This window comes from Scatophagus argus, chromosome 22, assembly GCF_020382885.2.
Source record: "Scatophagus argus isolate fScaArg1 chromosome 22, fScaArg1.pri, whole genome shotgun sequence".
In the NCBI taxonomy this organism is placed as follows: Eukaryota; Metazoa; Chordata; class Actinopteri; family Scatophagidae; genus Scatophagus; species Scatophagus argus.
Genome location: NC_058514.1, coordinates 10091527 through 10115070, shown reverse-complemented (window position 1 = coordinate 10115070; position 23544 = coordinate 10091527). Strand labels below are relative to the sequence as shown.

The window sequence follows — 23544 nt, the reverse complement described above, 5'->3', positions numbered from 1 at the left end:
TGAGATTTAGCTGATCCCGAGCTGCCTCCCCTTACAGTTTTAAGCTCTTCACATTTCTAAGAGCTCTTTGCATAACTCTGCATGATTGGTTGTGATTTCTCAAGCAGAACTCTGAGCGGCTGACAAGCCTGCGTGACGTTGCTGAGAATGTCAAGGCGGGTCAATCGGCACAATGTCAAATGAAAGCCACCAATTACACCGCAACCAATCACATAGTGTGCAGGTTTGCATGCAGATGAGCCATGGTATAAATTCTTGTATTTAATGTTTGTTTGTTCTTTCTTCTTTGCTGTCATATAAACACTGTGTGGGCTCTTGTTAAACGCTGCAGCCCTGCTGTCATCACAGGGAGCAAAGAGTTCATCTGTTTCCCTCTATATCTGTTTGGCTACTCAGACAGAGAGAGATAAATATTTGGCTATGTCATGTGGTTGCTCGGAGTGAAAAGCGCCCTCCGATAAAAAAATATGACAGAGTGCATTATTCATCACATCACAGCACTAATAAATTCAATGCCTTGCGCGTGGCAAAAGGTGAGGATCAGAGACAAAAAGAGAATGTGAAAGAGGAGGAATGTGGAAATGCATTCGACCGGGAGGCCACTCTATCATGCTGTCGTAAACCTCTATTACCAGGACTGCCTGGGATTTCTGCACATATAAATCACTTCGCTAATATGACCGTAGCATGGTGACTGACCACAGGCCCTAGCTGCTAAGTACCACACACAAAGAAGAAGAAGAAGAAGCAGAAAACACTTACACAGAGACAAACCGGTCCCCCCTCCCCCGCAGTCCAGTTGTACTGACCTGAAAGGCAGAAAGCAATTTCAGCCCAGAGTACAGGCATTATTACAGGTCTTGATGGAAATGAATGGTGGGGTGGAGAGCTCGACAGGGTAATGCCTCACTTTCCCCGTACTGCTTTCTGGGTCAGGCATTTCTTAAGATTCCCTGTCGCATGTTGCACAGGCGTAAACGTGCACGAAAACACTGACACTGTCACGAGCGCATGAACACGCATGCCGTGTGGAAGCCGTGGGGAGGATACAGATTTCTGACTTTGTATTCTGTGTGAGGCCATTTGTTCGGCACTGCAAGAGACGTCTAAATTCATTATTGACTGATAATAACGCTGCTGGCAAGGACGACTTGTTGGCAGAATCTTGCCTCCTCACTATATTATGCAGGAATGTAATATAGCCTTTGAATTAATTAACCACCACTGTGAGACAATGGGGAATATGTTTACAGGCCTTTAAATAATGCCACTGCAGATGGTTGTGAGAGATATTTTGTTTTCTGCCTTTGAAATAAGGAAATCTGTTCATCAGTCATTAGCAAACACAGCCTGTTTGAGCACAAGGACAGGAAACACTGGGTCTGCCTTGGTACTGACTGGGGCTAGAAATTAATCTGTATTCTTCTCCACATTAATTAATCATTTTTAAGAATGGTACCTCAGCCAAACTACACACAATGTTTTGACATTGGTAGTCCTCAGAACATCGTCGTGTCCAAAAAGCATCCATTGAGAAATTAATTACAGCCTTACCATGGCTGCACCATCACTGAGTGCAAGTTGTTTTAATTAGCACAGTGAGAGTGTAAGTTATTCAGTCAGTTAATTCTCTGTAATGCAGTACAAGCCAATAAATGGGCCCACAGTTCACCCCGAGTGAAGTGTGTGTACACAGGATTTGTGCATGCATGCAAACACACATTGACCTATACACACATGAGATAGTATGTATGTGTGTATGCATGCATGCACATGCACACTCCTGCAGTGTACACACGGTATGCACAGTTGGATGTGACATGAAGAGCAATGACAAAGAAAAACAAAACAAAAACAAGACCAAACGAGGACAGAAATGATCATTTAAGTAATTTCCTCCATTAACACATAGATTAAAGAGGTTGATGCATTCTGCAGAGATTGCCACACAGTCAAGTCTTTTCAGCGCCTGTGCATGTTTCCAAATCTCCCTTCTCCTGTCCTGAAAGAATCAATAGAAAGCTTTTTCGCAGTGGACAGCCAGGAATACAAAGGACCCCCGGGTAATAAAAATCAGTCCCTGATGTCGCAGCTTCAATCTCTTAGCTGCTGGTAAACGTCATTGATGAGTAAATAAAGAAAACAGCCACAGCCGCAGCGTAGGAGCCACTTCTCTCTGCAGGTCAGGTCTCAGCTTTAATTCATCTTGTCCTGATTATAAAAAAAGAAAAAAAAGATGTCCGCTTTACCTCAGTAGACATAAAACTGGAGCCATAGGTAACAAATGTGCACCTTATCATGACAAGGGTGAGTGGGGAAAAATTGCAACAATATTATAGAAACATAAACTCTCGATTTGTGTCAAGTGAGGTAGACTATTTTGTCGTTTTTCTTTTAGGCAAGCTTCTTGCCCTTCACATTAAAAAGAAATACAGACGGTCGTGCATTTTGAAAACAAGAGCCCAGAGACATTTGTTTGCCTCGTGATCTGTAATTCTTTGTTTTCTGTTCACTGGCGCAAGAGGCCAAGACGGATCTGTTAGTCTCGACTGGTAGTCTTTCTGATTCCGTCATGTTTAATTCGAGATTTTTTTTCCTGCTTTGCATTACTGCAGGACATATGGCATTCCAGGGCTGCTTAAAAAAGCAGAGAGATGGATGAAAAATGACCTTCCAGGATTCCACTGGGGTTATACAGGGTATTACACATATTAAAGCCACTGTGTATAGCTCTAAGTTCAATTATTTATAGCCTCTTTACTCATTCCTAATATCATGCAGCTACAAACAAACTGTGTGTGAAGCAGTCCTGCACGTTGCAGGATTTCTTTTTCTTTTGCCTTCAAGTGAGAAAGACAACATCGGAAGGTCATTCTTGCATAAATTCTCAATGCACAGATGAAGTCGCATCATGGGGTAACTATTTCCATTTGCTGTTTCAGTCAATTTATTGAATATGCATCATGTCATGATTTCTAATGCTCCTCCGGTTCTCGCAGAGGTAATTAAACCGAATATGATCAACGGCCGGGTGTTAAAACAGCTCAACCTGCAACAGCAGCTCAGCAACTAGAGGTGAAACAGCAGTTATGGGAAAACAGGAGAGGAAGGAAAGCAAGAAAGATTAATGGTCAAGGAAGGAGGTAATCAAAGGCACCTATCAAGAAAATAGTAAAAAAAAAATAAAATGTTCACATAACAATTCTGACCTGTCCTTGAAGGCATCGTTAAAGCACTGCCATAAGCTCTTCAGAGAGGTTTTAATCTACTTCAGTGTTTTGAATAAGAAATAATTCAGTTATTCAGACAAACTAAATTTGTATAACACATTTTGTACATTAAAATGCAATGAGTCAGGTTAGCTGGTCTCATGCTTCATTCATGATGATCAGTGGGGCAATTAAAAGGCTTAACATGCTTTTCTTATTTTCCCTTTCTAGATGTGACATCACAATATGCCTCTTGTTTTTATTAAAAGCAGAGCGTTAGTCAAGAACTCAGTGGCAATTAAAGGTTCAACAACATTTAGATGCGAACGTAATGTGGAGAGCAACGCTACACTCATACAAATGTGGAAAAATTAGATTAGGAGTAGGAGACGGCAGCACGATGGTGCAGTGGTTAGCACTGTTGCCTCATAGCAGGAGGGTTCCAGGTTCGAATCCCAGTCTATGTGGAGATTGCTTGTTCTCCCTGTGCCTGCATGGGTTTTCTCTGGGTTCTCCGGCTTCCTCCCACAGTCCCAAAAACATGCATATTAGGTTCATTGGCTACTCTACATTGCCCCTAGGTGAGAGTGTGTGGTTCTTTGTCTTTGAGTGTCAGACTGGTGTCCAGTCCAGGGTGTACCCTGCCTCTTGCCTGTAGTTAACTGGGATAGGCTCCGCCCACCCCCCCACGACCCTCACGGATAAGCGGTATAGAAAATGGATGGATGGAGTAGGAAAAAGGATTTCTTTGTGATGTAGGACACTTATTTGCTCTCTCGCCCAGTCTTGGTGAGAGCTGATGAGAAGACTGATACTTGTGTCAAACTGTTCCATGAATATTTGGAATATATTAAGGTGTGCATTTTCGTTTATCTGTTTGAAACCCTTAAAGGAGGAGGGAGTTGTGCTGTTTGACAGAAATGTCACATTGACAACACAGATAATGTGACCCTCTACTAATCAAACATTGCCTGTTTAATTTTGCACTGTATGCAATTTTAAACCCACATTAGTTATAATTCCAGCATGGGTTATTTTCATAGATATGATAGATAATATTAAAGATCCTGAAGATAAACATTTCAAATGATCACTTTCCTCACTCAGATCATTCAGAATATGGTACACACTTCAATTCGCAAGTGTAGTTGACTTGCACAAACACCAGAACAGGAACAGGAACAGGATTTTCTATCCAAATGCAACAGCTGGACTAGAAGTGGAGCAACAGATTCTCCTTCACTCCCAAACACATCACCTGACAGCCAAAAAATGAAATAAAATAAAATAAAATAAAAACAGTCAACCGTCTACTTTTCTGTCTCTTTATTTCCTCTCTCATTTGTCTCATTGTCCCGCTGCCTCTTTTCCTCACTGTCTTCTCCGCCGTCTTGCTGCTCCGCCTCTTTCAACTCTCCTCTCTCAGTCTCTTTTTCTTTCTCACTGAATTTCTTTTTCTAGGCAGTCGCACTCCAGACAAAACAGATGAGTCTGGAGTGTTCCCACACTGCACACAACGATGGATGACAGCAGCCCTCAATGGGATTGTGTGAGTGTATGTGTTTTCCCTGCCTCTATAAGAGAGCATTTCTTATTCTTTCTCTCTTCAGTATTTCATTATTTTTCTATTTATGCCAACACCTATGCATACAAAATCTCATGGTTTCCACAGTGTCTCCCTGCCTGTGTTTCTATTTTTCCTCTGTTCAGGGACATCCAGTCATCTGCCTCTAAATTAGGCTATTCCATGCCGTTGCCCAATTGCCCAACAGCATGAGGCTCTGGCTGCAGCAGTTACACTGAGTGAGAGCTGCAGCCTGTCTTTACATTTCCCGATTCAGAGCTCGGCAATACCATCTGTGTGGACAAGCGCAAGGCATTTTACTCACAACATATATGAATACTTTCACTGTGATACCCAGCCAAGGCCACACCTGCCTGCCCCCATCCCTCCTATATCTATCTTTATCCATCCCTCCTCTTCTCCCTTTCTACCTCTTTCATCTGATTTTCGAGCCGTCTACTAATTTTTTGCTGTGATTTATCACATTGTCTTTCCATTCCTCAAATTTTTGCTTCCCTCTGTCGCTCATTCTTCCCCTCACTTGGAGACTGGCAGGCTAAAATTGTGAGCCAGCTGTGAGGCTGCAATCAAACGAGCTCCTGCTAGACCCCCCGGAGGTTGTGCTGACACTCCACACACACACACACACACACATATGCACAAAAAAAGAGAGGCAAATGTTGACACGCTTTTGCACATTGTTACATGCACGCACAGACACAAACACTCACAATCTCGAAAACCAGCGGGTTACGGACCAGCATATGTGCACCAATAATGAAGACTTGGCTAAAATTGTGCATAATTTGGGTAGTGATTTGGCTTTGGCTGTTTTCACAGAAGGGTTTTTTTATTATTCCAAGTATGAATTCCACTCAAATCACTTCAGGATTTTCTCTGCCTCTGGGGAAAGGTCACGGTATAAATTCTTAACGTCTCCCACACTGCAAGGATACAAAGTGACTGTGCAAAAGACACACACACACACACACACACACACACACACAAGGGTACACCTGTACTAAACAAAACAACTGTAGAAGTAAACACAACCCCTGATAAACATGCAGGAGAGCAAAAGACCTCTTGTAAATCTATCATCTTGTGAAGCAGCCATCCCTTAATCCCCTTCAACCCAACCTCTCTCAATGCCTGTGCGACACTTAAAGCCAGCTGACAGCTTGTTACAGGCGGAAAACAGGTATGTATCCAGTCAGTGCCTGAGTGTGTTGTTATGTCATGTTTGAGAAAAGACCCCCAGTGCGACTCCATAACCCACTTACAGGCAGCCAGACAGACTGAAGATCGGAGGAGCAGGCTTAGGTGAGTCATGCATCAGTGCTGCATTAGCTGGAGAGAGAATTTCAGGGCAGGAAGGGAGTGTAAAGACAGCACAGGGAGCTGGGCTGAGTCTGACAAATTCTGCTCAATAAAGGTTTCATAAGGACTTTCAAATAAACTGTGCGTTCTAGTCTATCACAACCCACCTATAAGGATCACAGTGTTGGTAAGGCAAACCATAAGAGCTTACCTTCACTTATGCCAGTCTTTTCTTTTGCAACGTTTTTCTCAAGAGATACATTTCGTAAAGTTTGGTTTTCAAAATATCAGCAGTAATGTGCAAATGGGAGTGTATGACTTGCTTCCACAATGACATGCAATGTTGCCCAACAAACAACACTAAGGGCAGCGTACAGAAGTATTCTTGACATTACTTCCAAGTATTTAAACTCCTTGGCTCAGTGCTGCAAAATTTCAGCCAACCATATCCAACTCCCAGTTGACACAAAACGGTATTTCTCTTGAGCGGGAGAAGTCTGCTTTGGCTGACTTGGAAGATGTCTGGACTCCCACATGTGAGATCAGAACAGGAAACTCATCTGTTTCACTAGCCTAACTCAGCTTAGCCCTGTCCCATCTCAGCCCAACTGTGACAACAAAGCTAATTACCGAACCTCCGATCCCACAGCGCTGACAGTCTTGTTAGCCTCCGATTTACACTTTTAATTGAATCAAGCGCATCGGCATCATCTGGCTCATACTAAGTATATTTGGCTGCTTACAAGATGCAAAATCCAGAGCAGCTCATTTTGATTAACGAGGAGTCAAAATCAGCAATCCATACTGGTGACGCACCTGGAAAAGGTCCCATTCGCACCACAGATTACATGAACACATATCACAGCTGCCTGTCTTCCACATACATCTGTTGACGTTCTGATTTCCAAGGTTCACTGGGTGCATTTGACATTCAGCATTAGCCTGTGTTTTTTCTATAATCCAGACAAGACAGTGAAGGGATTTTTGTGTTAATGGAGCCAAAGTGACAATACGGCAGCGCAGATGCTTGCCCATGCAAAATTCCCAAAATCATCTACTAAATTATTTAATCCTGCCATAAACCTTCACTTTGCAAGACGGCATATATGTTATAACTGAGCCTACAACTTGTGCCTCACCCCACCCAGACTTCAGCATCAGCTTGTAAATCCTTGCCCAGAGTATCTCCAGTCCTTGTACCATGAATAATCTCTCCACATCTCTGCCTTGAATTTGAAAGTTTATACATCTACACATCTAGCTGATATTCTTATCTTGACTGTGTTGAGGGGATAAAAAACTTTGGCCTTCCAGTTAAAGCAGCTCTTGGTTCCTGCTGGAAAAGCCTGATTATGTCCACGTGCACCAGACAAAAAAAAAAAAAACGCGTTTGACATTTTGGAAATTCACTTTTTTGCTTTCTTGCTGAGAGTTGAGATGAGAGGATTGATACCAATTTCTTATCTGTATGGTAAATATGCACTAAAGCCAGAGTCAGCTGCTGGTTCACAAGTTGAAAACAAGAGGAAAACAGCTAACCTGGCTCCGCCCAAAGGTAAAATCTGTCAACCAGCATCTCTGAAACTCTCTAATTAGCACATAGAGGGGTTGTGTACAAGGCTATTTCCTGGTTGGGGTCAGTAACATCCTGGAGTCTCCATTGTTGTCTGGCAACTGTAGAAACAGTGTCCAAATACTACTATTTGGACACTGTTTCTATAGTTGCACAAAGACAGATTAACTCTGTCCTTGTTTTCAGTCTTTACACCAAGTTAAGCTAAACTAATAGCTGGTGGCTCCAGCTACATATTGAAGCATTAACCATCCCTTTCACTATCCACAAACACACTCCCTAGAAGATACAGGTCCAAAATGTTAATCATGGCGTTGTCAAATAATGTAGTGTCTGATGCAGACTATCTGACATTAAATAACCATCTCAGAGAAAGTACTATGATGAAAGAGAGGCCTTAGAACAGGCAGATTTTGGCATACTCTTCAAAACGATTGTGTGCATAGTGGGGAGCTTTGCACGGTTAAACGGGCACTAAATGCATCTTCAGCCCTTGTAATCTGAGATAACGGTTTTACCATTTCAATGTCGGACCTACTGCAAGCCGTAGCGAGCAGGCCTCCTGAAAAGCAGAGCACAAAAGGTGGAACGCTGTTGCTGCTGAATCTGTAATCTCTCATCCCATTACTCCTTCTGTTCTTGAAGAAGAATAAAATAGAGGACATTCAGCATTTATGTATATATCTGGTTCTAGTACATTAAGCTTAAAATGAATGGCTGCTGAATGTCAAAGAAGTGACAGAAGAAGACATTGCAAAAACAAAACATTGCAGCATCCTAAGCTTATTTTAGCTTTAAAAACATTGAAAGTCAAGCCTTCCCTGCAGAGTTCAGACAATCTTAAAGGTGATAATGAGCCGACCAATCTTTAAACGATAAAACATCCAGCTCAAAACATGGTTTAAGGAATTTAAAATTGTATGCAAGAAAGACTGCATATTCGATTTGAATGGATTTGAATAAGCAATAATAAAAGGACAGCTGATGTATTTGCTGCTCCCGTCCCTGTGCTAACATTCAACTGGGGCTATAAAAGCAGTCAAGGTAACGCCCCATGACAGGCTGTAATCACCACAGATGACAGACTCAGCTGTAGAGAAACAGGAGCATAGAAAGGCAGTAGACTTCGGTGTGTGTGTGGTTGTGTCTACTCTATGCTGATGTGTGTGTGTTTGAGAGTGTATGCGACGGGCTCTGACTCAGCACATCCACATGGGCCTCAGAGGCGGCTGGCTCTTTTATTACCTAATCCAGTTTAGGAGATGAATCCGGCCCTTAATCTAATATTCCCAGAAATGATTCCCGCCATATACATGAGTCCTTGACTTTAGCTGTAACTACAGCTTGCAGGCTACAGCAATGAAAAGAACGCCCACACAAGAGAGCATTTATACTTGCCTCTTTTCAGCTAATTGCTTTGTGAATACTCAGTTTACTGCTCATACCTGCCCTATGGTTTGATATTTACAGCACCCAAGTTAAGCGTGGTGAAAGGTTGCTTCGGTTCATGACATTTTTCCTCCTCTGCTCTCCCTGTTGTGTGTTGTGGATGAAAGCTGATATGAAACATTGCATCTAATGTCAGCTTTCATCTTTCCAAGGTCTTCCCAAACCTTGATCTGTGTCTAATAGCGCTCTCCAGGCACAAACCCAGGCCCCACCCCTGCTTTCCAAGACCAGTGAAATACCCAGCAGCGCCTTGGACACATGCAGCCAAGCACTGTAGCTGACTGAGGTGAAAGCTCAGCGAGTAAATCCCTCAGAGATACTGTGTCATGTATTGTTTCATTTTCCCTTCACACCCTTACTTGTTTTTTTCTTCAGCTCACAGTCCTAATATTTGCCAGTCAATGCAAGCGTTTCCACAAAGCAGAGTCTGTATTTGTTCAGCGTCTGCAAATTCAGATGTGATAAATGGGTCTGGTCATTTCCATTTAATCAGACTTTTTAATCTTTTTACTTTTTAAATCAGATTTGTATTCTGTCCCCACATTTTGCATACTACGACAACAACACACAGCAATTGGTTTATTATCCAAGTTTAATTTTGACATTTTCAAGCATAACTCAAGTGAGGCACATGGGGAATTACATGTGGAAGATTTGCCACTTGACCTATTGGAAAACATCACAGTGAAACTCAAACTTTAAGGCAGCAATCCACTCCAGACTCGAGGGACGAGTGGGAGAGAGATCCAACACAGCAAATAAAGAAGAAAATCGCAGCTCTTCAATGTGTTCATAAGTTCAGTGCACAAATAAAAAGAATCGGGGGCTTCTTGATTTGTCGATTTGCATGACAAGCCACTGTTTCACAGAATGGCGAAAACTTGAGCTAACTTGAATGCAACGTGTTTGTACAGAGTCAATAACTTCTTCCAACTTGAAATTATTTGTGAAAAACAAACAGAATGAGGCACCATACTGGGCTAGTGTCTGTGATGATGTACTGTCTCACGGCTGATGAGTCTTTCTTAAATTAATAAATAAATGTGAACCTAAACTGGTGGTGAGGAAAAGCTTCCTCAGTAAGAGTGGCAGGTTGGCATCTTGGTTGGACTATTCTGTAACCAGAGGGTCACTGAGTTCAGCCCCACAAAAACAACATCATTCTGTCTATCCTGTTGACAGGCTTGAAGAAGACACCTCCTGCTCACACAGTTTGAGCTCAATCCTCTAACTATAAATAAGAGGCAAGGGTATACATATATACTGTATATACATACATTTACAAATACAAAAATTAGGCGACCATATTCAAGGTGACCCCAAATCATTTTTCAAGGCACTTTAAGGCACTATGTTATGAAAAAAAAGGAAAAAAAAAACCTTCCAAAAGAAATAATTATGCAGCAATGGAAACAGCAATAATATTCAAAAATATACCAAAACACACAGTCCCCAAATATAAAAACCATATTTTTTTTTTTACCTCAAAAAGACCATAGTTCTGTACTGAATATGGTTTTACCGACTGTAAGTCTGACATCTCTCTTTTTTGATCACCATAAAAGCACAATTTATTTAATTTATTTGGCCTTTCACTCCCTCATCCTCAGTTACCATTTTTAATACTGAGCCTAAGTTTTGCTTTGAAATTACCAGCACAATGTCTGAGCATCCTAGCAATTAAACATGATGCAAAGCACACCTGGGAGGAGCTGAATAACCTTTCTGATAAAAGGTCACATTTTATTCATGGGGTGAAATCTGCTATGACAGATACAAGAGTACACTTTATATCCTGCTGTGAAAACAAACTGTCATGAATGAACGAAAGTCAAAATGCCAGATTCCCTCATTTCTAAGAGTGCACCAGTTTAATGCCCTGTCCAGTGTCCAGTACAGCTGGTGGGAACCAAGCTAGTTTACACCTCCTGAAGCAGCGCAGACACACGCTACACAACCAGAACAGGTTGAGGCCGCAGCACCAGTTGGAGAGGTACACTAAGGGATATGTCACCTTAGGGAAGTGGGTCTTCCAATGCTTGGCAACGTCACTTCCAGTGGGCAAGTGAAGCGTGTAGTCGCTCCAGCGTTTGGACACTCCGTAGACAGCCGTCAGGGTCCTTCCCTTTTCTGACCACTGGGTGTCGCTGTCTGGGTTGCAGTTGAACTCCACCCATTCGGAGGTGAAGTCCCCGAGGAGGGGGACGTCTCTGGCCTCTGGGTCCACCCTGATGGCGGACAGCTCAGCCCCCTGCACGGCTACATAGATGCCCTCTATCCTGCGCACCTCCTTCACCCAGGGGAGGGAGTTTTCAGTATCCAGGACGAGGATCAGACGGGAACAGTGGCCGGCGTTCTTCTCCTGCCACAGCTCCAGCAACTGGGCCAGGTGGAATCTCTCACCTCCTGCAACCCGGGGAGGGGGGAGGGGTTAGACAGAAGGGTGGGAAAACAAGTGATGGAAAAGAGGAATAGAGAGAGAAAAGAGCAGTTAGGAAGAGATGGGAAGAAAGTGAGAGAGGAATGAAGGAAGTGAGAAAATAATACATACACATACATGTTTTGTATATTAAAGGTCTTTTTGAACTGTTGATCTCCGAAACACGTGTAGGGTTTGTTTGCTTTTTTTTTTTGAAGCTAAAACCATTCAACAAACTCACTTGCAGAGATATACAGCTGGTGGTTGTACAGTCACTTCTAATGCAGTGCTGTGTTCAAGGACATTTCAACTGCTGATGGACATGGTGAATTTTCAGGGATCAAACCTGTCAACTTTCACTTGCAGGACTGTCTGTCTGTCTGTCTAACTGCTGTCATCACCTCCCCATAAATTGCACAAAGCCATCGTATTCCAGATAGCAGATCTAACATCCAAAGATCAGAGCGGTGCTACCTTGCTTACAGATGTACAAAATTACCTCAAAATATTCATTTTATTGTAGGAAAGTGCAAGGTAAGTAAACAAGAGCTGAGGAAAAAAATGATTCCTACTGCTGGCGTAAGAGCAGCCCCACCAAGGACTGATTTATATTTGGATAGGAAACTTGGCTCCTTCCACATGCCTAAAAATCTACAACAAGCCAATTTAGAGACACTGCTGTTGCATTACTAAAGCAATTTGTGTGTATCCACTGTGAGCAACAAAGACAGGAGACAATATAGCAACACTTCCTCACAAAGTCTTTGTAACTGTAGGAATCAGAATGAAAATATGACTTGAAATCTGAGACTGCTCCCAATTTGGATTTCCGCCAAAACAAACAAGCCATTACAAAATGTGTACAGTTACCCACTGAAAACTGACTGAAAACATCTTTTATGTACCACCACAGTTCTGTGAGATGAACTCAAGTACCAGTCATCATCAAAATGCGTTAATTTGGAATGATTTCAAACTGGATGTTATTTAACACTATTTATTATTCAAGTACAAAACACATTTTTTTCCTGTCAGTGAATCAGTCTGTTGGGTTATGTTTATATTTGTATTATTACCACTTGGACATTCCAATAATTTATCCATTACTTTTAGCGAATGATGCCAAATCTTCAAAACTTACCTGTGGACATCTATTTTAACCACTACTTTTACATTTACATTTACATCATTCATCCAAAACCATCTGGTATCTTTTTAAAGAATACCCCTGGTAGGTGGTTGTCAGTGTTGTGGTTTATGTATTATAATCTAATGTTACTACAACCAACAATAATTTCATTCTCAATTAATCTGGAGATTATTCTCACAATTTATCTTTTAGTCATTAAAATATCAAGAAATAGTAAAAATGTTAATCAATTTCTCAATTGATCTTCTTCATCATCTTCTGACAAACAGTGCAAAACCTAAAGACCTTTCATTTACTATCATAAATGTCACTGAAAAGCAGCAAATCCTCACACAAAATTGGCAACAAAAAATATCAGTGTCAGATGAGCATCTTTCACGCTTATTTCAGCTAAACGTGAGGACAGATAATTTTCCAAGAGAGTATAAAAAACAAAATATGTGGATCTCTCACCAGCCAGAGCCCAAGCGCCGGTGCCTTTGTGTGTGTGCCCACTGTAGAAAACCAGATAGGTGTCATGACGGGGCCCATCTGCTGTACGCAGCTCCAGAAAGTTGCGCAGCTTCGTCTGCAAGGTCTCCAGAGTAACGCCACTGGTGGAGTAGTCACATCCAAACGTCTGGATCATGTGGTGGGAAAAGAGGCGCTGCACGTTGTTCAGCATACCTGTGGAGCGCAGGTTCATCAGTTGTACTTGCTCGGGCGGCAGGAGAGTCGGCTGGCCATCGGCGCTGGGCAGGAGAGAGAGAGGGAGATGAGATGAAGTGAGTAAAACTAGTTCTTTTTTTTTTTTATCTGCTACGGGGGAGACTCAAGTTCGGTGACTCATTCATCGTTTGTTTGCTTGGTAGAAGTGAGCAAAGGAGAGATGAATGAGTGAGAAGTTGATAGTTTGACAGATACTGGGGTGGAGAGGCTGTCTGCACCACCGGGGAGAGAGGAGATGGAGGGCAGAGGATGAGATTGGGTGGGGGGGGGGTTAACAGGATATGGAAGGAGTAGGAGGGGTGAATCACTGCTGAAGGAAATGACATTAGCCTCAGGGATGGAAAAGGAGTCAAAAATGAAAGGAAAGTAAGAAAATGGCAAGAAAGGAAGGGAGTATGGGGTGGAGAAGTGAGCAAGGTGACAAGAAATGAGAGTTAGAACTGAGGTTAAGGACAGCTGAGGGCAAAGTGATTTTTACAGAAGTGTGTGTGGATGCATGTGGTGCAAAATCCTGCCTGATGAGTAGATGATAACACAAAGGACACACACACACAAAGTCAAGGCCAGCAGCTATTCAGTGCAGCCATATATTTTCTATTCATCTCTGGACTTGATGTAATTCATGGCCGAGCAGGTAGTATAGTCATACCTCACATCTGTATCACCATTATATCATATGCTGTACCCCTATTATCACCTCCAACCTCACCTAGACAAGAACAGGTGAAAGTTTATCTTTATCTCACGAGGACACTCCCCGTCTTCAGCCTTTTTTTTGTTTGATATTGCTTTGTGTGCCTTTACAGAATTAGATGGACAACTTTCTTCATATTTTGAAAGAAACACAAAGCCATGCAACCTTCACATAGCTCTGTAAACACACTCTTCACCTCAACCCACCTGATCTTTTCAGATCTTGAGGTGCCAACGGTAGTAAAATCTACAGAGGTTTAGACCACATCTTCTGTTGTTGCACTCTCTCTTTCATCTTTAAAAAAAAAAAAAAGAAGACAAAAAATCCTGTCTTTTTCCACAGCTCTCTCAGAGCTCACCCTCTCCCTCCCCCTTTCACAATTCCTCTCCTTCCTTTGCTTTTTTGTCCTTTTATCTCTCTCTCTCTCTCTATATATATATAACTCTTTCTCTCTCTATATATATACATATATATATCTATGGTTTTACCACCACCCTCCCTTGCTGTTTACAACCTTAGCCCTCTCTCTGTGTTTTCTTCTCATCATCTCACCCTCCTTTTTCTACCCTGCGTGACTCCCCTTCTCACCCCTATCTCTCTAATCTCCCTGTGGGGCTCTTGTCATTGCGAAAACATGATCTGCAGCCATCAAACGGCCGATTATACACTGCTGCATTCTCATCATGTTCTCAGTCCTCCCTATGGACCCTGCACACGCGGCCTTGCATACAGAGCGCCCACAGCTCCAAAAGGACATGGGCCTACATCCAAAATCACCTGGAAAGTTAAACAACTGTAAGGCTGTCATCCCCTTGGAATGCTAAAGCTAACTAACAGCTGAAAGGTCCAATGTACAAGGAGTGGTCAGACACATACATGAGCCAAAAATCTCCAACGGCCAGATTTCAAGACCTCCAAGGGACTCTCAAAGATGGAATTGCTAATGTATTACTGATGGCCAGCTTCTGCTGTTGAGGAGGATGAGATGTGTCAGCATCATCAAAACTAACTAGGCTATTTCAAAAAATGCTTGGCTGACTGAGAGGGCACTGCGAAAGGCAGCAGCTAATGGCTAACCGCTGCAGCTGAGTCACTTAGTATGCTGCGGAGGGAGCATAGGAATGATCCCTTAAGGGCCCAAACATTAGCAGCATGTTTATGCATAGTTATTGGCCTATTTATCCAGTTGGTTTTGTGTTAACTGAGGAGGGAGTTGCAATGAATGTTCACATTTACTAGTGTCTGTGATGCCAAGAACAGCTTCGACATGAGGCAAAGTCAGTCCAATGTATGTTTATGTTTGTGATTGTGGTGTGAAATATTTTACTACTGACAGAAGGGCTGAAACAATAAATGGATTAATTGATCCGTTGATTGAGAATTAATTAGTCTGCAAAGGGCTTTTTTGAAAACAAGATTTTATCTGGTTGCTAATAATTTGTGTGAATGGGTCTTTTCTTTGTCTTATGTCTCAAGAGTTTTAACTATTGATTGTTTAAGTCAAGACTCACTTATCAACGGTGAAAATTTTCTTTTGCTTTCCATTGTTTACTTTTTGTCTTTGGACTCTTGAATCCAGTGATGTCACCTGCCATGACTGCAAAACTGAATCAAAGTCTCTAAGCATCTGTACATTCTTGTGTCTCCTCTCTCTTCACTACCTGCAGTAAGCAGTAGGTATCACCAGGGCGTAGCCAACGCAGGTGCCCCCCAGGCAGCTGCCCAGCTCATGGAACAAACCATGGGCCAGGGACTCCAGAGGCAGCACCACCAGCAGAGCGCTGAGGAAGACACCGTTGGAGGGCTGCAAAAAAAAACAGAAAAAAAAGCAAAAGAATCAGAGTCACTTTCATTTGCCACTTATAGCTTGGACTGAAGCAATCAGACCCAGTTAATTGGTGGTGACACTTTGCAAGACAGCTATACAACGAGGGATGGACACAGTGTGATTATCTCAAAACATGACAGGGCCTAACCAAATGGAGACACAACACGGTGTATGACAGCAGATTAAACAAACATCACCAGCCACAGAATAATTACTGCAGTCTAAACTTTACAGAGAGCCTTGAGTCTGTAGAATTCAACTACTATAATTTTAACATCTTGTCATCAACTTGAAGTTTCATTTGTCTGGAGTGGGATTCTAAAAGTCAAAAAGCCATATACAATATTACATTCGTGAGCACACACACACACACACACACACACATTCATATATAATGCCATTGAGTGACAAAAACCTGATCTTGTGCAACAAAGCACTGTAGAGCTTTAAGTGCAATCAATTCCTTGAGTCATTATAATTGTATAATGCAATGGAAATTCATATCCTCAAAAAGCCATGCTGATTTCACAGCACGGCCACACATTTGAGAATGAAAATCAATATCTGCATTGTTAAGTGGAGCCCCGCTGGTATTTGCAGAATATATTGAACTGTCAAGGATATGCCTGAGTCAAAAAATGTGTTACACTCCCTCTCAACCTTTATGAAGTTCTATGTCCCTTAAACATATAATGTAACATTTTCCAGTGCCTGAATACAGAATTATAAGCAAAAGAAGTACAATACAATATAGAGGAGGACTTTACAAAGTATCACAATCCAGTGGTGCTTCTCAAAGATGGAGAACTGATTTGTGGTAGTCGACCCAAACTGTTGGAGCAGGGGGCTGTTCATGAGCAGCTCTGCACTTTATAGCATTGCATTCACAAGCTGATATTAGGGAGGTCACAAATATACAATTACACAAAGGCGCAATTTTGCTTTTCAGTCAATCTGCACTTCCAAATTCATTGACACACAGACTTTTTGAAAGGAACATACAATAAATACAGTATAAATAAGAGTGACTATGAACAAGCAAATTTAATTGGGTGCATCTTCCTTTAAATTCAATAGAAAGCAATGAATGCAAACAATGCAAACTGCGGCCTTAAACATTTGCATAGCAATCAACACCTCACTGATTGTTCTTCATTTAACGAAGGCTGAATTTACTGCTGACACTGCATTAGGCTGTGCTAAATTTATTGTTATTTTGTGTGTGTGTGCGTGGGATGTGGACCTAAATAGCATATCTTGCAGCATTTTGACAGAACAGGCAGAGAAAAGCTGTAAAACAAACACAAGAAGAGCTAAACGCTAACTTTCTTCTGTGCGAATGCAGACAGCTCCGACTTTGTCGGGCAAATTTGCAACTGACATCAACAATGTGCAGATCTCAAATTAGGACTCAGGCCCACGAGACTCTTACAGGGTAAACGTCTAATAAGGCTAAATAAGTTATTGCTGCTCTTTATGCAAGTAGATAGGGATATTAAAGTGCTAATTAAATTGGTTCCGCATGAGAGCAAAAGTGCCTCAGCTTGGGGAGCAACTACTAATGACACACCGCCACTAGTATCTCTCTCTAGAGTTTATAACATGGGTGTGTCTGATGTTTATAGAGGCCTTGTCATGAAACTCAATGTGCTACAACTGAAAGGAGACCTTCGCCATGATCTATGAGGCTTTCTGTGATGTGTGAAATTTTGACCGGTTCAGTGCACCCAAGAGGTTTCTAAACAATATGAACATTGCATGACTATGCTATTAAAATATTGCATAAAAAAACAACTGGATAATGAATGAAATACCTTTTTATCTTTATCTTTTATGACTGTTTCAGATTTCTAATATGTGTGATACAAGCAGCAATCTTTCCTACCTGCCAGGAAACAGCTCCCAATATGACTGTAGACAGGATGCTAAAAAACACCAGGCGTTCTGAAATGAGGCAGAAGTGTCGGATGCCCCTGGAGGCCATGACTTGGTCGAGACTCCGGTTACTGGATCGCTGGGCCTTCCAGGCCTTCTGACACTCACTCAGCTTGGTGTGGAAGCCCCATATTGTAATCAGCAGAATTATGTGGCAGATGGACCAGAAAAGACCAAAAAGACAGAAGCCTGGGATCACCAGATACCACAGCTCCAAGTGGCCAAGCTATGTTGGGCAAAAGAAAAGTGTCATTAAACACAATATCATCACTCAAAGAAACTGTTTTATAACATATTTCGTTACAAACTGTAAGAAACGACTAAATTAAAAAGCCACACAGAAGCAAAAAGGCTCACATTTTCATTGTCAATTTTCTCATGAGACAACTTTGCAAAATGCTTAGTGTACCTTAACGGCAGCCAGGACAAAGAAGGCCAGCTCAATCAGACTCAGAGGCAGCAAGGACAGCCTCCTAAACACGTTCCCCATAGAGAGCACTGGTATCCAGCGCTCGCTGGGCCCCAGTCCACTGAAGTAAACATCCAACATAGGCTCACACAGCAGTCTGCCCAGATAGCAGCCGAGGGCATAAGGGTTGGCTGTAATGCCTAGGGCCTGGAAAAACACAAGAGAGGTAACCAAGGAAAAACTGGCCAGGTTGGGCAAAGCCAGGGGTGATTTCATCCTCAGGTCCACAATTAGAGTCCCCAAGCCCACTACCAAGCCTATTATGGCCACTGACTTGTGAAGAAGCATGGTAGTGCTGGCAACAGCAAATCCCAAGAGCTCCAGCAACTCAGCTGAGGTCAGCAAGGTGGGTTTGTAACGGATGGAGCAGCATATTCGCTCGGTTACAGCCCATACTGTTTTCATGATTAAACTGGCTAAGAGGAGATAGTTGGCAACCAGTTCCTTGACGTTTGAATCCAAGGTAGGACTGTTGAGGAAACACAGAAGGCCGAGCAAAAAGCCAAACCACAGTCGGAATAAGCTGAGACTGGCTTTCTCCATGGCAAAGTAGTAATGGAGAATGCTGGCTATCCCCAGGACAAAGAGGCCCAGGATAAAGATGACCAGAATCATTGGTTCACTTGTCACCTCCCAGCGTACATACATGCCAACGCATACTGCCACAAGGAGGTTGACGCTCGACAGGTAACCCAGGCAACGCACTGAGGCAAACATATCCACCTCCTTGGGTCCATCGACCGTCAGTCCCTCTTCCTCTTCCTCCCGTGCCATGGCTGACTTGAGAACAACTTATTTAAACGTAGTTGAAGTCGGTCAGTTTCCCCCAGTCACCCTCTTCTTAGGACTTGCACAGAAGGTTTGCAAATGGAGGACTATGCCCCTTGATGACATTCTCCACAATCAGCCCCTGTGAACAATTCAAAAAGCAGTGTTACTCAAGGTAGAAAGCATCAATTTGTTATCCATTTGTCAACCATATTACTAGCGACACATGTTCAGACTAATTAGTAAACACTCATTAAATATAGTTAACGTGTGTTAATGTGAGCTTCATCCTTGTTCTATAACCAGTTTTATAGTCAAATACATTCGTAACTTTATACAATGGCTCAAGAGGTAGATGCTATAGCTACAAATAAGCCACAGTATGATTTGCCAGACATAATAATACGGGTACATACAGTGAAGAGCAGCTAAGCAGTCCAGATAAACGCGTCAAATTGCTTGGTAAAATTTCAGCAGTAACTGCGGCGCTACTTCTGACGATGTGGCAGCACAGACAGGAAGTTTGCTAACTAACTTAGCTTCGCTGCTAACTTTTCGTTCACGGTTAGCAAACTCACTGGTTCACGTTTTAATGTTGCCTCTTTAGCTGTTAAAAAACTAGCAGCACACCTTGCACAAGCAGCAGATTGAGCATTTAAAACATTAAGAGCAGGTAATGTCTTTATAGTCTAAATTTTGCTTACATGTTGTTTGTTTGGGTGACGGCAGCTACACTTCCTGATTCTCAAGTACGGCATTTCGCAAGTGCCAAAATACAAAATGCCGCTTGCAATGTCGATAGAGACCAACAATGTAGGCTACACGAATGATAACGTGGCATTAAACAGTTGAAACTGAAAAAAGATAAAAGACAACTCTTGGAAACGCGTCAAAAATTAAACGTCTCTTTTATTTTTAATTATGCTCCACAATAATCAGAAGAGCTTATTAATATCGCTATTTCACGACGTTGCATCTGCTGAGGTGTTTGTTTAATTTATTTGTATTGTTAATAAGCATTTGTTAACATTATATCGAAAGATTAATAGTATGAAAAGTAAAATGTGCAGTACGTGATCATAGTGATATGACATTGGCCAGCTCTGTCATGCCTTTAAACAAAAAATTAAAGAAGTTCATTTCACATGTGCGAGCTTCCAATACAATGTGAATTTTCCTGCACAAAGCAGTTCTGTTTTTGATGTTAGAGAACCTATGAAAATGGGGAGAATTGTGCTGTAACTGCAAGGCAAAACTTTTGAAAGACAGAAACAAGAACCTACAGGTTTGCATAGGATACCCTACATTCAGACTTCAATTTAATAAAGTTGATCTTTTTGTTTTCATTTTCTTCAGCAAACATTGTTGCTCATCATTACAGGAAGGCCAGTCTGCACAACATCAGGGCCCTGGAACTTACAACTGAATATAATGCAGCAATATATGTGTTATTAATTACACCTATGCTTTTTCTGTTGTGACAAATACAGGAGTGTGATTGAGCTTTAAGGGAGACCCTCAAGCTTTGGACAAAAAGTATATATTGCAGAACACTGATACTGGCTTTGATTTATATGTATGTATATGTGTGTGTGTGTGTGTGTATATTTATGCATATATATATATACATATATATATATACACACACAGTGTTCATGAATCAACATTTTAGAAATGTACGAAAATTAAGTCATGAATGTCTTCATGATTACATCAAGATTTTGTTTTGTTACAATTGTTCTGTCTTGATCAATAAATGGATGACTCAGACTGGTTCTAAAATGTCTATAATAGTTTGCGACTGTTGTGCATTTCTGACTATTCAAAGTGCTGAAAAACCTTTGCACCACAAAATTCTGTATCATGGGCTTTGTAGACCAAGATAAACCCATTGGCCTCAAGGATAAGAAGCCTATTTACTGCATTACTGAAAAGAAGCCTGTTAAAAGGTTTATTTAGGATTTTCTACTGATGCAATGTGATAAATGTAACGATCAGGGGAACATCAAGAAGCAGGCTTACTCAATACCCTGAGGGTATACTGAAGCAAGTGCATGCATGTGTGTGCATCATTTATGCTTGTTTTTTATTCTTTCTGTGTGTGTGTGTGTGTGTGTGCATGCATGCCTGCAAGCCTGCAGCTTTGATCACTGACAGAAGGTACAACTGGGAACACACAGTGCTTTAGTCCCCTCAGATTCTTGAGTATACAGCCTCTCATTTCATACAATGTTTATGGCCGAGAGTAAGATGTAAACACTGAACTGTACAGTAATATATTTGTCCTATGCAACAATCTTTAAATATTAATTGACCAGAAAAATGAATTTTGAAAGTAGGATTCTCACTGAATAATACTGTTGCTAACGAGAATAGTTTTTTTTTGTTTTGTTTTATTTATTTATTTTTTTTGTGCCTGCGCCTGCTAAGAAATAAGGTTTATTACACAGAAACTGGCAGAGAATCAGATGATGCAGTGTTGTTTTTACATCAAACCCTAGTTAGTAAAGGCATTTATGTATAAAAGGCCCTTGCAGGGCTTTGATATTAATATTTCATCTAACTCAATGACACCAGCTACTGTCAGTTCACATTACTGTGAGTAGAAAATGGTTAAAAATGTTGCCACACAGAACATTTATGCTTTAAAACTGAGCATCAACAACTGTGGTGCAGTCATAGATGCCTGCATGCCTGTAATGAGTTTAAAGAGAATAAGAGTGGGGCTGATGGATTGATCCTAATCCAGTCCCTTTTACTTTGCAGTATTACACTATTGTGTATGTTGACTACCTGAAAATGTGGTCCCTTTGGCCGCAAGACCAGCAATTTCAACAGCAGTTGAAACTCAATTCACAGAAGAGAAGGTCTTCAGTGTGCGTGTATATGCTTGTCCACTGAGATATAGAGCAGGTGGATAATGTCCCATGAGGACAATAATTTCCTTTCCTCATGAAGATAAGGCAGTTACTTATAGAAGCATCCCTTGGTTGATGAAGACCAAGAGGCCATTAGATCTCCTGTTAATCCCTTCCAACATTCATTTATTTCTGGACAAAGAACAAGATAAGTAAGACCACATTTATTTAATTAGAGTCTCAATGTTGCATTCATGCATAATTTAAGAATCCAGTGATCAAATGATTTCCCAAAACTGTGTTGTGTGCTCAGCCCTGGTATAATTGGACATCACGAAAAAGAACAGCACACAACCTGATCAGAGCTCATGAATGGTGCAGCAGATACTCAATGACCTCTTGAAGGTTTTAAGTGCTGAAAGATCTTTAAAAAACACAGATACTCATAGAGAGACAAAGTGAAAGTGAGAATTACATTTATGATGGGGAGGGTTACATGAGGATAGGAGTATGAGAGGGAGAGAGAGAGAGAGAGAGAGAGAGAGGGAGAGGGATATAGACTAAAGGAGACAGGTTCATCTGAATTATGCAGGAGCTATCTTCATTCTAATGTCAGATACACCTCCACGCCACCTGCACGTGCCTGACTGCACAAGAAACTGGCAAATTCAAACACATACACCCAAACATGCCAAACACACCAAGGCTGGCCTGAAAATTAATTTGCATTTGTGATTTAATGTAGTAGTAGTCAGAAACTGACTGAACTCCTTCTAAGGTTAAGGAGAGATCATGGTTAAAAAACAACATTAACATTTGGTTTGAGATACTGTACTTACGGGCTCTGCCATGAAGGTCAAATGCATTACACACATCCAGCATCCCGACCTCGACACCCTTCATTTTTGCTTCATTACATAGAGGGCACAGTGCTTTCTGCATTGGCACTGAACGTTGGCATTGGAGGTAAATCTTGTGCTGCAGAATCATTGTCCAAGTACAAAGAGTTCTGTTTGACAACATGAGCTGGTATTTGAGAAGAGCAGAGGACAAATGATAAAAACTCTGTTTCTACTCTATAGGTCCACTGGAATTTTATCTATCATACTTGCGTAAGCATCGCTGAGCAAATGTCAAAAATGTCACATTGTATTTCTGTATCCTTTATCCTGATAGTGCAGAATTTGGTTTGGAGAACTGGGATAGAATTAATTTTACATAAAAGTGTCATATTTTCATATAAGCAACACAGTATAAGATGCACTGGTTTGTTGGCCTTGCGTCATTTGCCAGTCAGGTAGCAGGGTGCGTCCTCTTTCATATGCTGCATCCGTGCGAGACACACGTGGGGGCCCTCATACACCAAGAGAGGTCTGTTCAATCAGAGTTTCATCTTCAGAGAAATCAATGTGATGGAGCGCTGCACCCAAAGTGGATGTTAGGAGAGGCAGACGGCATCAGAAGCCTAAATCAAAAGCCGTCAGTGCTTAGTATATCCATCAAGGCTGAAATGAATTTCGGAAAAAAAGGCCTGTGACTTGAGTTTGAGGGAAAGGAAAGGGTAGAAAGGTTGACAAGGGAGAGCCAGAAAGAATGGAGA

The 23544-nt window shown here is 41.6% G+C and overlaps 1 protein-coding gene across 2 annotated transcripts; it reads right to left on the bottom strand.

Annotated features, from left to right (window-relative positions):
• Positions 1–9689: 9689 nt before the first annotated feature.
• On the bottom strand, positions 9690–19907 carry tmem168a (transmembrane protein 168a). Of its 2 annotated transcripts, none has more exons than XM_046379356.1 (6): positions 19791–19907; positions 18259–19228; positions 17800–18075; positions 15748–15890; positions 13138–13415; positions 9690–11521 (listed from the first exon to the last, which is right to left on the bottom strand). In XM_046379356.1, the coding sequence occupies exons 2-6, from the start codon at positions 19090–19092 to the stop codon at positions 10971–10973; spliced, it is 2082 nt and encodes a 693-aa protein (XP_046235312.1). In that variant the 5' UTR covers positions 19093–19228; positions 19791–19907; the 3' UTR covers positions 9690–10970. The 2 variants fall into 2 exon arrangements, with proteins under 2 accessions (XP_046235312.1, XP_046235311.1); XM_046379355.1 differs by lacking the exon at positions 19791–19907 and adding an exon at positions 19503–19759.
• Between the last annotated feature and the right edge of the window lie 3637 nt (positions 19908–23544).

Coding starts and splice junctions, on each gene's coding strand:
- tmem168a (XM_046379356.1), bottom strand. CDS start 19,092: ATGGCACGGGAGGAAGAGGAAGAGGGACTGACGGTCGATGGACCCAAG. Junction 18,076..18,258: donor TTGTCCTGGCTGCCGTTAAG/GTACACTAAGCA, acceptor TGCCCAACATAG/CTTGGCCACTTGGAGCTGTG. Junction 15,891..17,799: donor TGGGAGCTGTTTCCTGGCAG/GTAGGAAAGATT, acceptor TTTTTTTTGCAG/CCCTCCAACGGTGTCTTCCT.